The 16,480-nt window shown below is 43.2% G+C and overlaps 1 protein-coding gene across 3 annotated transcripts in view; it reads left to right on the forward strand.

Moving 5' to 3' along the window:
* aplp2 (amyloid beta (A4) precursor-like protein 2) overlaps positions 1-16,480 on the forward strand; it is a 233,397-nt gene that overhangs the window by 117,810 nt on the left and 99,107 nt on the right. For all 3 annotated transcript variants that reach the window (XM_048561995.1, XM_048561996.1, XM_048561997.1), the window contains exon 5: positions 15,496-15,677. In XM_048561995.1, coding sequence (XP_048417952.1) covers positions 15,496-15,677 — 182 coding nt within the window. The remainder of the gene's footprint in view (positions 1-15,495; positions 15,678-16,480) is intronic.

Genomic DNA, 16,480 nt, shown 5'->3' on the forward strand with positions numbered 1-16,480 from the left:
TCATGTAAGTTACCCTCCACTCCATTGGAACTCTTGCAGAGTCTTAAAGCTGGGAAATGGTCTCTAACACATCTGCTAATTCTGGGGCCACAGAAGAAGTCTGGGATGAAGAGCATTAGCCCCTGGGGACTTATGAGTTTTAGCCTCACCAATTTCTCCAGTACTATTTCCTGATTAATAAGGATTTCCTTTAGTTCATCCTTCATGCATGACCCTCTGTCCCCTAACAATTTTCTAAGACTTTCCTGAAGGTCATTTGTGTCCTCCTCAATGAAGACAAGTCCAAAATATTTGTCGAGTTGTCAACCCTGCAGAATCTTCCTTCCTCCTTAGTAACAAATCGCGTCTAGTGTCTCACGGACGAGCCAAGCAACAGCCTGACGTACTGATGCTCTCAAAATCATACTTTACAAGCAGTGTCCCAGACACCACCACCACCTTCGCTGGCTATGTCCTGTCCTGCTGGCAGAACAGACCTCAGCAGAACTGGCAGTACAGTGATATACAGTTGGGAGTGTATTGCCCACATGTTCTCAACATTGACTCCGCACCACATGAAGTTTCATGGCTTCTGTTTAAACATGGGCAAAGAAGCCTCCTGATTTCTACATCCCATCCTCCTGTGGCTGATGAATCACTACACTTCCATGTTGAACAATACTTGGAGGAGGCACACAGAATGGCAAGGACACAAAATGTACTGTGGGTGGGAGAGTTTCAGTATCCACCATCAAAGGGTCTTGGCAGCAATATTACTGATCAATTTGGTTGGGTTCTAAAATACATAGCTAATGGACTGAGTCTGCAGCAGGTTGTGGAGGAACCAGCAAAAGGGAAAAACGTATTTAACCTTATCCTTACCAATATGCCAGCTGCAGATACATCTGTCCATGACATTATCAGTAGGACGGAGCACCACACAGTCCTTGTGGAGACAAAGTCCTGCTTTCACATTGAGACTAATCTTAGTGGCGCTATCATTGTGCTTAATGGGACAGAGTTTGAATAGATTTAGCAACACAAAACTGGGCACCTGTGAGGCACCGTGGGCCATCAGCAGCAGAATTGAACTCCAGTACAATCTGTAACCTCATGCCCTGGTGTATCCCCCTTTAAGTCATTACAATCAAGCCACATAATTAACCCATGTTCAATGGAGAATGCAGAGGGGCATGCCAGGAACAGTACCAGATGTACCTAAAAATGAGGTGTCAAGCTGGTGAAGCCACCAACCAGGACCAGTTGCATGCTAACCAACATAGGCAGCAAGTTATACACAAAGCAAAGTGATCCCACCATCAGTGGATCAGTTCTAGGCTTTACGGTCCTGTTGCATCCAGTTGTAAATGGTGGTGGACAATTAAACTCTTTGCAGGAAGAAACTCTACAAATATTCACATCCTCAATGGTGGAAGAGCCCAGCACATTGGTGCAGAGGATATCACTGAAGCATTGGCAGTAATCTTCGGTCAGAAGTGCCATGTGGATGATCCATTTTGGCTTCCTTGGGTGGTTTGCAGCATTTCAGATACCAGTCTTCAGCTAATTTGATTCACTCCATATGATATCAAGAAAAGGTTGGAGACTCTGGATAATGCAAAGGCTATTGGCCTTGACGAAATTCCAGCAGTAGTACTGAAGACGTGCTGCAGAACTTGCCGTCTCCTGGCCGACTGTTCCAGTTCACTTATAACACTGGCATTGACCAACATTGTGGAAAATTGCCCAGATATTTCTTGGACATTAAAAGCAGAACAAGCCCAACCCACTCAATTACTGTCCCATCAGTCTACTCTCAATCATTGGTAAAGTGAAAGAAGGTGACATCAAAAGTGCAATCAAGTAGTCAGCAATAACGTGCTCATTGATGCCCAATTTGGGTTCTGAGGGTACTACACAGCTCCTGATCTCATTACCAGCTTAGTTCAAACATGGACAAAAGAACTGACTGATTTTCAGAGGTGAGGTGAGAGTGACAGTCCTTAACATCAAGACTACTTTTGACCAAGTGTGACATCAAGGAGCCCTAACAAAACCGGAATCAAGGGTATCGGGGTGCAAACTCTCCACTAGTTGGAATCACACCTAGCACATAGATGGTCATGGTTGGTGCAAGTCAGTCATTGCAGCTTCATGACATCTCTGCAGAAATTCCTCAGGATAGTATCCTAGACCTAGCTAACTTCAGCTGTTTCACCAACCATCTTCCCTCTAGCATAGGTTCAGAAATGGGGATGTTGTGATAATTGATCAGTGTTCAGCATCATTTGTGACTCCTCAGATGCTGAAGGAGTCCATATTCAAATGCAACAAGATCTGGATGATATCCCGGCTTGGGTTCACACTGGCAAGTAATATTTGTGCCACACAAATGCCAGGCTATGACAATCTTTTAGATAGTAAGAGAGAATCTAATCACTGCCCCTGGACTTTAAATGACGTTACCATCACTGAAACCGCCTGTTATCAATACCCTCGGGGTTATCATTGACCAGAAGCTCGGCTGAACTTGCCAAATAAACACAGTGCCTATATGAGGAGGTCACAGGCTCGGAATACAACAGCGAGCAAATCCCCTCCTGACCCTGCAAAGCCTGTCCTTCATCTACAAGACACAAGTCAGAAGTGTGATGAAATGCTCCCCCTTTGCTTCGATTGGTGTAGCTCCAACAGCTTTCAAGCAGCTTGACACCATCCAAGACAAAGCAGCCCGCTTCATTTGACTACATCCACAAGCATCCTCTTGCCCTTGATAGGACATACTATCTACAAGATGCACTGCACCAAAACCCCTTAGACAGCACCTTTCAAAGTACAGTCACTTCCAACTGGAAGGACAAGAGCCGAGGATACATGGGAACACCACCCCCTTCAAGTTCCCCACCAGCACTCTTTATCCTGACATGGAAGTATATTGCTATTCCTTCACTGTCACTGGGTAAAGTTCCTGGAATTCTCCCCCTAATGGCATTGTGGGCCAATCCAGAGCAGGTGGTCAGCAGCAGTTCCAGAAGGTAGCTCACTGCCACCTTCTCCATGGCAGCTAGGGACAGGCAATAAATACTGACCAGCTAGCAACTACCCAGTGCCATGAATGAATAAAAAACACTTGACTATAGGGTGTTTTCTCTAGCAGAATCCTTTCAGGTTTACACGAAATATATCAAGTGTTTATGTGAACTTTCTTCTGAATTGTGAAAGGACACATCAGACAGCCCTGGCTTTTAACTATGACTTCTTTTGAAATTTTAAAATAAACAAGGTTTTCTCGTATTAACAGCCTTAAGAAACACTTAATTTTGTTTCACACTTTTCATTGGCTCAAAGACATGCTAAAACTCTTTACATTTCAACAGTGCTTCACTGGTTGTAATTACTGTTGTATGTATGAGGCAGCCAGTTTGTAAACAGTAAAAGCCCATATACAGCATTGTTCTAATGACTAGGCAATTGGGTTTTGTGATATAGACTGAGGAAATGGATCAACGATGGCCAAGTGATAATATTGCAAGACTGTAAGTCCAGAAACGCAGCTAATGTTCTGGGGTTCAAATCTTGACACTGCAGATAGTACAACTTGAATTTAAATAAAAAGGAAAACCTGGAATTAAGTATGACCATGAAATCATTGTCGGTTGCTGGAAAAGCCCATCTAGCTCATTAATGGATTTGAGAAATGGAAATCTGCCATCCTCACCTGACCTAGCCTATATGTGACTCCAGACCAACAGCAACATAGTTGACTCTCAACTGCCTTTTGAAATGCTCTGGCAAGCTAATCAGTTGTAACAGTTGCTACCAAGTCTTAACAAGGAAATGAAACTTGTCCAATTAACTAGCATTGACCTAGGCACTGGAAAAGACTATGGTCAAAACAGCACAGTTGACTTTGCAAAGTCCTTCTTACTGATATCTGGGGGGAGTTGGTGCCAAAATTGAGGGGACTGTCTCAGATTAGTCAAGCAACAACCTGATCTCGTCATTTTCATTGTCTGTAAGATATGATGCCATGTCCTAGACACCACTATCACCAACCCTAGATGTGTTCTGTCCCACTGGCAGGTGAAATCCAGTAGCAATGCAGGCAGAGTGGTATGTAGTTAGGAGGGAGTTGCTCTGAATGTCCTTGACTCCAGATGCCATGAAGTCTGATGGCTTCAGGTTAAACATGGGCAAGGAAACTTCCAGCTGATGACCATGTAGCATCCGCCCTTGGCCGATGAAACGATACTCCATATGGCACAACACTTGGAGGCACTGAGGGTGGCAAGGGCACTAAATGCAACTCTGGGTGGGGGATTTCTGTGTCAATTTCCAGAAGTTGCAGAGCAGTGGCACGACTGACCAGGTCCTAAAGGGCATAACTGCAAATCTGGGTCTACAGCAGGTGGCAAGGGATCCAACAAGAGGGAAAAACGATCCTGACCTCACCCTTACCAGTCTACCAGCTGGATATGCATCTGATCAGGGACCTGTCTACAGAACTTTTGAGTTCTTTATTTGAAGTGCACTTTTACCCCATTTTGCGTAAAATCTTTCCATGAAATTCTTGAAGGGCAATGATGTCGACAACTGTGCTGCTGCTAATGGTCCATAGTGCCTCATTGGTACTAGTTTTGAGCTCTGTTTAAAGCCTGTAACATTTAGCATGATGACAGTGCCACATAACACATTGCAATTAGATCTTGACGAAGCAGCTGTTAACCACTTGTACTGATACTGATGAAATTATTCACTACTTGTAACTAAGGTTGCACCTAACATTTACATTTGTAGCTATCTGCATATGACTCATTCCTATAAACAGTTAAGTCCCTTTAGTGTGTAAAATGTTAATCCTGGGAGAGTTCAGTATTGACGGATAACCAGAGAAGAGGATTCAAGCCCAGCAGTAGGGATGTCTTGCTGCAGTTGTACAGGGCCTTAGTAAGAGCAGTATGTGCAGTTTTGTTTTCTTTGTTTGAAGCAGCATATGCTCGAGTAAAACTGAGGGGCGATATCAGAAAACATGTAAAATTCCATCAGGACTAGCCATAATAAATGCAGGAAAGATATTCCCTATGACCAAGGAGTCCACAGCCAGGGGCCACAATCTAAGGGACCAGGGGTGTAGGCCATTTAGGACAGAAATGAGGAGGTACTTCTTCACCCCATCAGTGGTGAGACTGTGCAACTGTCTGCAGCTGAGGCCAAAATATTAAATGTTTTCAAGGAGGAGGTAGTTGTAGTCCTTAAGGCTAAAGGGATCAAGGGTATGGGGAGGGAGAGGGTACTGTTGTGGTGGGTACTGTCATGGAAGATCAACCATGATCACATTGAAAAGCAAAGTGGAATGGAGATCTAAATGGCCTACTCCTGGTTAAAAATTACTTGGTTTTTGAATTGGATTACAGTATATGTATGTGAATCTATGGACTGTGGCAAATAAGATTGCTGAGTTGCAGGTGCAGCAAGCAATATAAAAATATCATGTTTTCCTCAAGGTGGTTATTTACCTCAAAATGTGTTATGGCCTCCCATCAGTTTTTCTGCTATAGATGTCAAGTAGACAGTCTACAGTTTCTTAGGTTACCCTTCACCCCTTTCTTAAACACTAGTGTCACATTTGTAACCTTTCAGGCCCTGTCCCCGAATAATCCTACGTTCAGAGGGGTCTGGAAAATTTCAATCAATGCTTCCATGATTTGCTCCCTTGCCCCTCTCAGCACTCTAGGATGCATCCCATTCAGGCCTGGCTACTTCTCTACTTGGTGTGCTGCCAGCACTTTCACTACCTCTTCTTCTTCAATCACTATACTGCTCAATTCCCACACTTTCAACTAGAGCATAGAATAGAATAGCCTTTGTTGTCACATAAACTCATTGAGTGTAGTCAAAAGTTTATATGTCGCCAGTTACAGTGCTGCTTTAGAAACAGAAGTACCTAGAAACAGCTTACTTTGTTACAAGATTTATTACAGAAATAAAATGCCGAATTACAGAACAGAGTGCAGATAGTCGACCATGCTGGCACTCAGGGCCTAGTACAGACTGGAAGCTGTCTCCAAACTGCGCTGGCAGAGGCCTTTGCAGGAGGCTGGAAGGTTACTGCTCCATGCAGGGAGGTCGCCGTGGAAGGTGGCCGCTGCAACATGCCAGGACGTTGATGTGCTAATGCCAGGAAGGTACTGCCAGTAGCCAAGAGGATGCCACTCCACACTGGAAGCCCGCTGCGGGAGGCTGAAAGGTCACCACGCCAACACTGGGAGGCCACTGCCGGAAGCTGAGAGGTCGTTATTGCCACACTGGGAGACCACTGTGCCAGGCCAGGTGTTGTCGATTATAGGAGGCCGGGGATCATACCTGGAGACTGGATATCCTCGCTCTTTGCTGGAGGCTGGGAGTTGTTATTGTCGTCGAAGGGGAGAAAGGAAGAAAGAAATAAAGACATCAGGAGGAAGAAGAAGAGTGGGTGGAGTGGATGAGCTCTGGCTGGAGTGTCCTACTCTGCCATCTTGCACCATTGTTAGCATCTCTTAATTTGGTAAAGACAAGCAAAATATACATTTAGTACCTCCGTCAAATCTTTTGCTTCAGTGAGCAGCTTATTTTGCTTATTTCCTATGGACACCACTTTGTCCTTCACTAATTTTTGACTATTAATATATTTGAAGAAATTTGTGTTTTAAGGCTTGCAACTTACTCTGCTCCCTTTTGAAATGCTTCTATTTTTCATTTACTGTTTTAGCCACCAAAATGTGTTTCCAGTCAACTTACTTAAGTTCATCTTTCAGATCCCTAAAAATGCCCTCTTTCAATCTGGGGTCTTAATTCTTGACTGATTTTTCTTCTTTTCCAAGTTAATTGGAAACCTTATTGTCTAACACTTGCTTTTTCCTAAATGCTCTCCTTCTCTGTCATTCTTCACTTGGCCATCCTCAGTTCCGAGAACTTGATCCATTAATGTTCCCTATCTGGTAGGACCGGAAATGTGCTGTTCCAGAAAATTCTCCTGCACAGCTTGCAGTAATTTCTCCCTGTCTGATCTCAACATTCTACTTTTTCTCCCCCCCACCGATCTGCCCTCAAGTAATTGTAATCACCAGTCCTACTTGTCCTGCAGAAAAATGTGACCTTCTGCTTCATTGCCATAGATGTTTGCAGCGTGGAAACAGGCCCTTCTGTCCAACCTGCCCATGCTGCTGGTTTTCACAATTAAACTTGTCCCATTTGCTTGCATTTGATCCGTATCCCTCCATACCTATCCCATCCCTGTACCTGTCCAAATGTTTCTTAAGTGACGGAATTGTACTTGCCTCCACTACTACATCTGACCGCCCATTCAAGGCACTCATCACCCACTGTGTGAAAAATATGGACACTTTGTTTCTCACCCACACTGACCTTCAACCTCTGCCCTTTAGCTTTAGACGCTCGTACAATGGGGAAAAGCCGTTGACATTGCACCTTATCTGTGCTTCCTCATGATTTTATAGGCTTCTATAAGGTCACTCTTCAGTCTCATGTGCTCCAGAGGGAAAAGTCCCAGCCTGTTCAGCCTCTCTTTATAACTCGAACCTTCCAGTCCAAGTAGCATCCTAGTAAATCTTTTGTGCACTCTTTCTAGTTTCATGATATCCTTCCTACTGTAGGGCGACCGGAACTACACACCTTATCAACTTCTTTTACAGCTCCAACAAGGCATCCCAACTCCATTACTCAATGCTGTCACCAATGAAAGCAAGCATGCCGAAAGCTATCTTCACCACCCCATCTTCCTGTGAATTCACCCTCAAGTAGCTATGAACTTAAACCCATAGATTTTTTTTTCTTCAACAGTTCTCAGAGCCTTACCATTGACTGTATAAATTCTGCCCTGGTTTGACCTACCAAAATGCATCAACTCACATTTATCTAAATTAAACTCCAGCTGCCATTCTTCAACCCACTGACCCAGTTGTTCAAGATCTCAATGTATTCCCCAGTAACGTTCTTCACTGTTCACTGTATCACCATAGAGACTAGGATTGTACAGCACAGGATGTGCCCTTTGGTCCACGATGTTGTGTCGAGCATAAAGCCAAATTAAACTAATCCCTTCTGTCTGCCGTTGATCCATATACCTCCAGTCCTTGCATGTATATTTATCTAAAAGTCCCTTTAAACATCCGTATCGTATCTGCCTCCACCACTTCCCCGGCAGCAATTTCCAGACTCCTCTTCTGTGTTTTTTAAAAACAAGCTTGTCTCTCACATCTCTTGTGAACTCCCCCACCCCCCCACCCCAACTTTAAATGTATATCCCTTAGTATTAGACATTTCAACGCAGAGTGGGGAGGAAAGATTCTGATTGCCAACCCAATCTATGCATCTCATAATTTTATAGATTTCTACAAAGTTTCCCTTCAGTCTCCACCGCTCCAGAGAAAACAACTCCAGTTTTTCTAGAGATAATGGGAACTGCAGATGCTGGAGAATCCAAGATGACAAATTGTGAGGCTGGATGAACACAGCAGGCCAAGCAGCATCTTAGGAGCACAAAAGCCGATATTTCAGACCTAGACCCTTCATCAGAAAAGGGGGATGGGGAGAGGATTCTGAAATAAATAGGGAGAGAAGGGGAGACAGTCTGAAGATAGAGGAGAACATAAGTGCAGAGGAGAGTATGGGTGGGGAGGTATGGAGGGGATAGGTCAGTCTGGGGAGGGCAGACAGGTCAAGGGGGCGGGATGAGTTTAGTAGGTAGGAAATGGAGGTGCGGCTTGAGGTGGGAGGAGGGGATAGGTGAGAGGAAGAACAGGTTAGGCAGGTGGGGACGAGCTGGGTTGGTTTTGGGATGCAGTGGGGGGAGGGGAGATTTTTGAAGCTGGTGAAATCCACATTGATACCGTTGAGCTGCAAGGCTCCCAAGCGGAATATGAGTTGCTGCAACCTACGGGTGACATCATTATGGCACTGCAGAAGGCCCAGAGTGGACATATCGTCTAAGGAGTGGGAGGGGGGGGGAGTTGAAATAGTTCGCGACTGGGAGGCGCAGTTGCTAACTGCGAACTGAGCGTAGGTGTTCTGCACAGCAGTCCCCAGGCCTCCGCTTGGTTTCCCCAATGTAGAGGAAGCCACACCATGTACAGCGCTGTACCCAATTTCTGTCTTCTACAGACAAGCCAATTCTGAATCCACATGGCAGAGTCACTCTGGATTCTGTGCTTCATAATCTGTTGGATGAGCCTATCATAAGGGATCTTGTCAAAAGTAAAATCCATGTTGACAACATCCACTGCTCTACCCTCATCGATCACCTTCATCATCTCTTTGACAAATTCAGGCATGTTAGTAAGACGTGACCTGCCCTGCACAATGCCATTCTGACTCCCTACTTAGTGCATCCTTTCCAAATGCAAGTAAATTCTATCCCTTAGAATTCTTTCCAGTAGTTTCCCAACCACCTATGTGAGATTCACCAATGTATAGTTTCCTGAATTATCCCTGTTCCCTTTTTGAACAGAGGAGCAACATTAGCTACTTGCCAGTCCTCCGGGATCTTCCAGTAGCTAGTGAGGATATAAAGATCTTGGTGAAGGCCCCAGCAATCTCCCCTCTTGCCAGTGTCGATAACCTGGGATAGATGCCATCAGGCCCTGGGGGTTCACCCACCTTAATGCACTTCAAGAGACCCAACACCACTTCTTTCTTGATCTTAAAACACTCCAGCATATTAATATGCTCCACACAAATCTCACTATCCTTCTCCTGGGTGAAAACTGACACAAAGTACTCATTTAGGATCTCACCTACATTCTTGTTTCCAAGCACAAGTTCACTCCTTTACCCTTGAGGTGTCCTACCTTCTCTCCAGGCATCCTCTTGTTTTTAATGTGTGTACAGAATGCCTTCAGATTCTCTTCACCCTACTTGCCAAGGTCATTTCATGGCCCCTTGTTTTCCTGATTTGCCTGCTTCAGTTCTTTCCTGCTTGCTTTATATTCCTCATGTACGTGTCCGATTTTAGCTTCTTAAGCTCTTATGTATGCTTTTTACTTTTTGACTAAATTCGCAACCTTCCTCGCTATCCAAGGGTCCCGTACTGTGCCCTCCTTGTCCTTCCTTCAAACTAGAACATGCTGGCCCTGAACTTTGATCAGTCTAGTCCTCAAGCCTGATAACCAATCTTGGTGTCATTAGCAAACTTATTAACTATACCTCCTAAATTCTCATAAAAAGTATTTATATAAATGACATTATAATCGTGGACCAACCCCTGTGGCACACTGCTGGTTATTGGGCTCCAGTTTTAAAAAGAACTCTCTTTCACCATCCTCTATCTTCTATCTTTTAAGCCAATTTTCTATTCAATTGGCAAGCTCTCTCTGGATCCTGTGAGATTTAATGTTACTGAACAACCTGCCACGTGGTACTTTGTGAAAGGCCTTGCTAAAGTCCAAATAGATAATGTCTACCACACTGCCCTCACCCACTTTCTTGTTCACCCCTTCAAAAAACTAAATAAAATCCATGCGACACAATTTCCTGCACACAAAGCCATGCTGGCTATCCCAAATACCCGTTTATCCTTTCTCTCAGAATCCCCTCTAACAATGTACCCGTCATATCCGTCAGGCAGACCTGTCTGTAGTTCCCAGGCCTTCTACTGCAGCCTTTCTTAAGTAATAACACCAACATTTGCTGCCCTCCAATCTTTGGGCACTTCACCCGTGGCTGTTGTTGATAGAAATAATTCTGCAAGGGACCTCGCAATTTCCACCTTAGCCTCCCACCATGTCCTGGTATACACTTCAGGTCCTGGGGATTTATCTACCTTAATCTGTTTTAAGACTTCTTATTCCTTCCCACTATTTGGAAGCCTATCCAGTAAGGTCACCTTCAACAATGTTTGAAGTAACTTGTTTGGTAGAGAGAAAGTTGGGGGCATAGTCAAGGGTATAATTCTAAAGGGAGTGCAGAAGCAAAGGGTCCTAGATGAAAATACACACTATTCTGGGCTCAATCAATGGACACGAAAGCAAGTGGGTTTTGTTTAATTTGTGTAAAATACTGCTTTGATCTGAACTGTAGCCTGCATGTAATTCTGGATACCACACTTTACAAAAGGTGTAAAGGCATTTGAGGAGTCCAGAAACCATTCACAAGAATGGTTCCAAGGATGAAGAATTTCAGTTATGTAGATAAGTTGAAGAAATCCTCAGGAACTGTTTTCCCTGGAAGGTTGAGAGAAAATTTGAAAAGGTGTTCAGAATACTGAGGGCTGAGCAAGAGTGGGTAGTGAGAAACTATTGGTGGAGCGATTGAGATCCAGAGGCCTTGGATTTCTGGTAATTAGCAAATGAAGCAACACAGAAATGAAATGCTTTGGTGTTGTATGCTGTTGGAATCTGATGTGTTATCTGACTGGAACCCTGCAGCTATTTACCATATAATTGACTTGGATGAGGGAAGTAGTCCTCTTATTTCAAGGAGAATAGAATATGAAAATGGGAAAGTCTTGTCAAATATATACAAAGTATGAGTCAGACCACTGAATTTTTGGACAGTTTCGGAGTTTGGAGGGAACTTGTATGACAAGAGACTGAGCTGGTTGGATTCTGAAACGGGGTCACTTGGCTCATCAAGTCATAAGAGATGTACAGCATGGAAACACACCCTTCGGTCTAACTTGTCCATGCTGACCAGATACCCTAAATTAATCTAGTTCCATTTGTTAGCATTTGGTCCGTTTCCCTCTAAACCCTTTCTATTCACGTATTCATCCAGATGCCTTTAAATGTCGTAATTCTGCCGGTATCCTTTACTTCTGCTGGTACACGATTCCATGCACCACCCTCTCTGTGAAAAGTTGCCCCTTAGATCCCTTTTTGCTCTTTCCCGTCTCACCTTAAACCTATACATGTAGTTTTGGACTGCCCAACCTTGGGAAAAAGACCTTGACTTTTCACCGTGTCCATGCCTCTAATGATTTTATAAACCTCTGTAAAGTCACCCCTCAGCCTCCAGGAAAAATAGCCCCAGCCTATTCAGCCTCTCCATATAGCTCAAACCATCCAATCCCAGCAACATCCTTGCAAATCTTTTCTGAACCCTTTCAAGTTTCTTTTCTATTGCAGGGAGACCAGAATTGAATGCAGTATTCCAAAAGTGGCCGACTAAAATGACTGCAAAATGATACTCAACTCTTATAATGTCAAGAGATAGGAACTGCTGATGCTGGAGAATCTGAGATGTGTGAAGCTGGATGAACACAGCAGGCCAAGCAGCATGAGAGGAGCAGGAAGGTTTGATATTTCGGGTCAGGACACTTCTTCAGAAATGAAAAAAAGGGCCCTGACCCGAAACATCAAACTTTCCTGCTGCTCTGATGCTGCTTGGCCTGCTGTGTTTATCCACCTTCACACCGTGTTATCTCTTATAACGTCAACTCTGTTTTCTTTCCATAGATACTGCCAGACCTGAGTTTCACCCAGAATTTTTGCTTTTGTTTTAGATTGCCAGAATCTGCAGGGTTTTTTTAAATTTGTGTAGCTTAAGCCTGCATTCAGTTGGAGTTTAGAAAAATGAGGCACAACCTTAATGAACCCTTTAGGATTCTTAGAGTACTTGATGAGATAGATATCTAATGGTTATCCTATCTTGTGGGACACTCTAGGACCAGAGTAAGGGGTTAGACTTTTCAGACAGAGATGCATTGTGGTAGAAATGTGGAATGCACCACCTGAGAGAGTGGTGGAGGCAGGCACTTTTGTAACATCTAACAAGAATGTGGATGACCACTTAAAATGCAGGGCATAGTAGGCTACAGTTCAAGTGCAGGTAAGTGGTATTTGTATAGTTTGGCGTTTGTTGGTCAACATATAAGTGGTGAGCCAAAGGGCAAATTTCTGTGCTGTATGATTCTATGATGAGGAATTTCTTCTGAGGGTAATGATTTTGAGAAGTTCTTTACCACAAAGGATTGCTGAGGTTGTGTAGTTAAGTGTATTCTAGGATGAGCTAGATTTTAATCGATCGGGGAAATAAAAGTTAGGAGGGAAAAGGCGGGAAATTGGAGTTGAGGATCATCAGAGCAGCCATGATCTTTTTGAATGGTGGAGGCAGATCATTTGAAATGAGGGTGTGACCAAAAGGGGGAATATAATCCAGAACCCAGGATAATATTGCAGGGGCAAAAATCTCAGTCGGTCTGGTAGCATCTTTGCACAGACCTGAGATTTTCCAGAAATTTCTGTTTTTCTCTCAGATTTCAAGCATCTGCAAACCTTTCGGGTTTTTTGTTTTGACAATGTTATGTGGACTTTGGTTTGAATTCCACCATGGCAGATGGTGAAATTTGATTTCAACGAAAAGTCTGAAATTAAAAGCTAGCCTTGTGGGAAAAGGCGTTGTATGGAGGTTAAACTTTTCTTCTCTCAGTCTCTAGTAAATTTTCATGTTGGATTGCAAATCTTAATATGAAAGCTAACTTATCCTGGGACTTTGTCCTGCCTTTTCTACTGTGGTGGGAGGATGTTAGGTAAAAGTTTGCTGGATTGAGTGCTTAGCTGTTAGTTAAGATTTTATAGGAATTAGGTTGGCTTGTCTGGAAGGTTTTAGCTTAGTTGAAGCATGTAGTTTACATTTGGATGTGAGATAAAATCTAGCAAATCTTATTAGAAAGTATAAGATTTTTGCAAATATTTCAAGGTTTGAAGACTTTTGATCTAGTTTAACCTAAATTTCTTGGCATAAAAATGCCTAGTGTTTGTTATTAAGTAAAGAGACTCCAGTGAAACCATATTAGTAAGAAGTTTCGGTGAGCTGCTTTTGCCCTTATAGTGATTATGGTAAAACCCCATTCGATTCTCTGTTGTCCTTTCGGGAAGGAAACCAGTGTTCTTACCTGGCTGGCCTACGTGTGAGTTTTTAAATTTGCTCACAAGATGATGGCATTGGTAGCTAGACCAGCATTTATTTCCCACCTCTAATTCCCCAGAGGGCAGTTAAAAGTCAGCCACATTGCTGTGGGTCTGCAGTAACATGTAGACCAGACCAAGTAAGGATGACAGTTTCTTTCCCTAAAGGATATTAACGAACCAAATTGGTTTATTTTTATTGGGAAACCATAACCACTCTCCCCTACATCAAAGACACTTCGGAAATGACTGCCAGACTACTCGGACCTCTTGGCATCAGGGTAGCCCACAAACCCACCAACACACTAAAACAGCAGCTAATGAACTTAAAAGACCCTAGACAGACAACAAGCAAAACAAACGTCATCTACAAGATACCTTGCAAGAACTGTGACAAACACTGCATTGGACAAACTGGCAGAAAGCTAGCCACCAAGATACACGAACATCAACTAGCCACAAAACGACATGACCCACTATCACTCATATCCTTACATACAGATGAGGAAGGACACCACTTTGATTGGGACAACATGTCCATCCTAGGACAAGCCAAACAGAGACACGCACGAGAATTCCTAGAAGCGTGACATTCCAACCGGAACTCAATCAACAAACACATTGATTTGGAGCCAATCTACCACCCTCTGAGAAAAAGAACAGGAAATGACATCACCAATGCAGGAAATGACATCACCAACCCAAGGAAACCTAAATTGATAAATAGAAAGCGGGACATAACACCACTGCTTCATCAGAGGCTCACTGATGATGATACCTAGAATGTTGACGAAACGTCTGAAAACTAACCTTCCAGCTCAGTGAGCAAACTCACATCCAGAAACTCAACCTGAGCTACAAATCTTCTCAAAACTCGCTAACTTGCCTTTCAATATAGTAGGTGCGGGCAGTTATACAGGTCATGAAATAAATACCAATATTCCCTCTCAGCTGTGCAACCACAGAAAACTGTTAAGTTTCTATGCAGGCCATGGTGATGTTGTTCGCTCCATAAATTTGAACAGTACCACACACTTTAATTTTTAGGGCGCAGATTAGCTTGAGGGCATGTTTGTGGTTATGTGAGAGGACCATTGCTTTGAGTTTTCTATGCTTGATGTCTTATTTTCTCCCTCTTTTCCTGAGAGTATTAACTTAGGTCGAGAGCACACTGATGAAATGACCATGTGCCGTATGATGGGTCAGATTCTGCATTTTGACAGACAGTTGGATCCTGATCATTCAAACATACTCCCTTACAGGCGTACTGTGCCATTTTAGCTCTGGCTCACTATAACCATGGGGCTCATGTCAAATTGTACTGTGCTCAAATGCCAGTAATTGTAAACAGTAGTACCAGTGGTCTCTCTGGGGACCAGCTTAATGCTGTCAATATGTTCTGGAATCCAGGTGTTATGTGCACCATAGAATTCAGTGAAATTCAGGTGACTAAACATTGTTAACATCAACTAATACTCTATCTGCTTTGCCAGTGCCAGTATTTTCTGTTTTGTTCAAATTTGATGATTTGTCTGTGTGAAGTATTACTGAGTATTTGTATTTTCAACTGGTTCCTAAGCCTAAAGTGTGAATTCTTACTGCTGTTGTTTTTCAGGCTTGTGCTGCAGAGTCTATGATTCTCCACACCTATGGAATGTTACTTCCATGTGGCCTCGATAGGTTTTATGGCACTGAGTATGTTTGCTGCCCTCAAAACAAAATTGATGATGTGAGTTCTGAAAAATCTGATCTTCAGAATCTGGATGAAGATGAAGAGGATGAAATTCCTGAAACCAGGTAGTGCTAACACTTTTGAAAAATAAGTTTGAGGAGACCAGGTAGACTCAGAAACTTTGATAACAAAGTGTGGGGCTGGATGAACACAGCAGGCCAAGCTGCATCTTAGGAGCACAAAAGCTGACGTTTCGGGCCTAGACCCTTTACTGATGAAGGGTCTAGGTCCAAAACGTCAGATTTTGTGCTCCTAAGATGTTGCTTGGTCTGCTGTGTTCATCCAGTCCCACACTTTGTCATCTTGGATTCTCCAGTATCTGCAGTTCCCATTATCTCAGATTCATAGTCTTTTACAGTTTATTACATTAGCTACTATTGCTTTCTACCCCAGGATGTCACCTCCGTTACTGAAGTGTTCACTAATGCTTTCAGCCTCCAATGGTATTTGTACATGGTTTTTAAAAAAAAATCAAATGAAAATTCCTCCTTCTGAAGCGATGTTGGTTCTCTTCAATATTTCTCATAGGGATAATAATCGTTCCACTAATGATTACATCATTCCATAGTACTGATGTAAAGCTGTTGGGTATGTGGACTTTTTGACTGTTGGATGTTTTCATATTATAAGTTTTGATACAAGTACAGCGCTCATGTTCAGTTTTACACTTCAGGACCACTTCGTTCTTGATCTCAGAACACTCCAGCATATTGATATGCTCCACACTAATTTCACCATCCTTCATACCCTTCTGGGTGAAAACCGACACACGCTACTCAGTTAGGATCTTGTCCACATCCTCTACTTCCAAGCACAAGTTCCCTCCTTTATCTATGAGGGATCCTACCTTCTCCCCAGTTATCCTCTT

The sequence above is a fragment of the Stegostoma tigrinum genome, chromosome 32, assembly GCF_030684315.1.
Source record: "Stegostoma tigrinum isolate sSteTig4 chromosome 32, sSteTig4.hap1, whole genome shotgun sequence".
In the NCBI taxonomy this organism is placed as follows: Eukaryota; Metazoa; Chordata; class Chondrichthyes; order Orectolobiformes; family Stegostomatidae; genus Stegostoma; species Stegostoma tigrinum.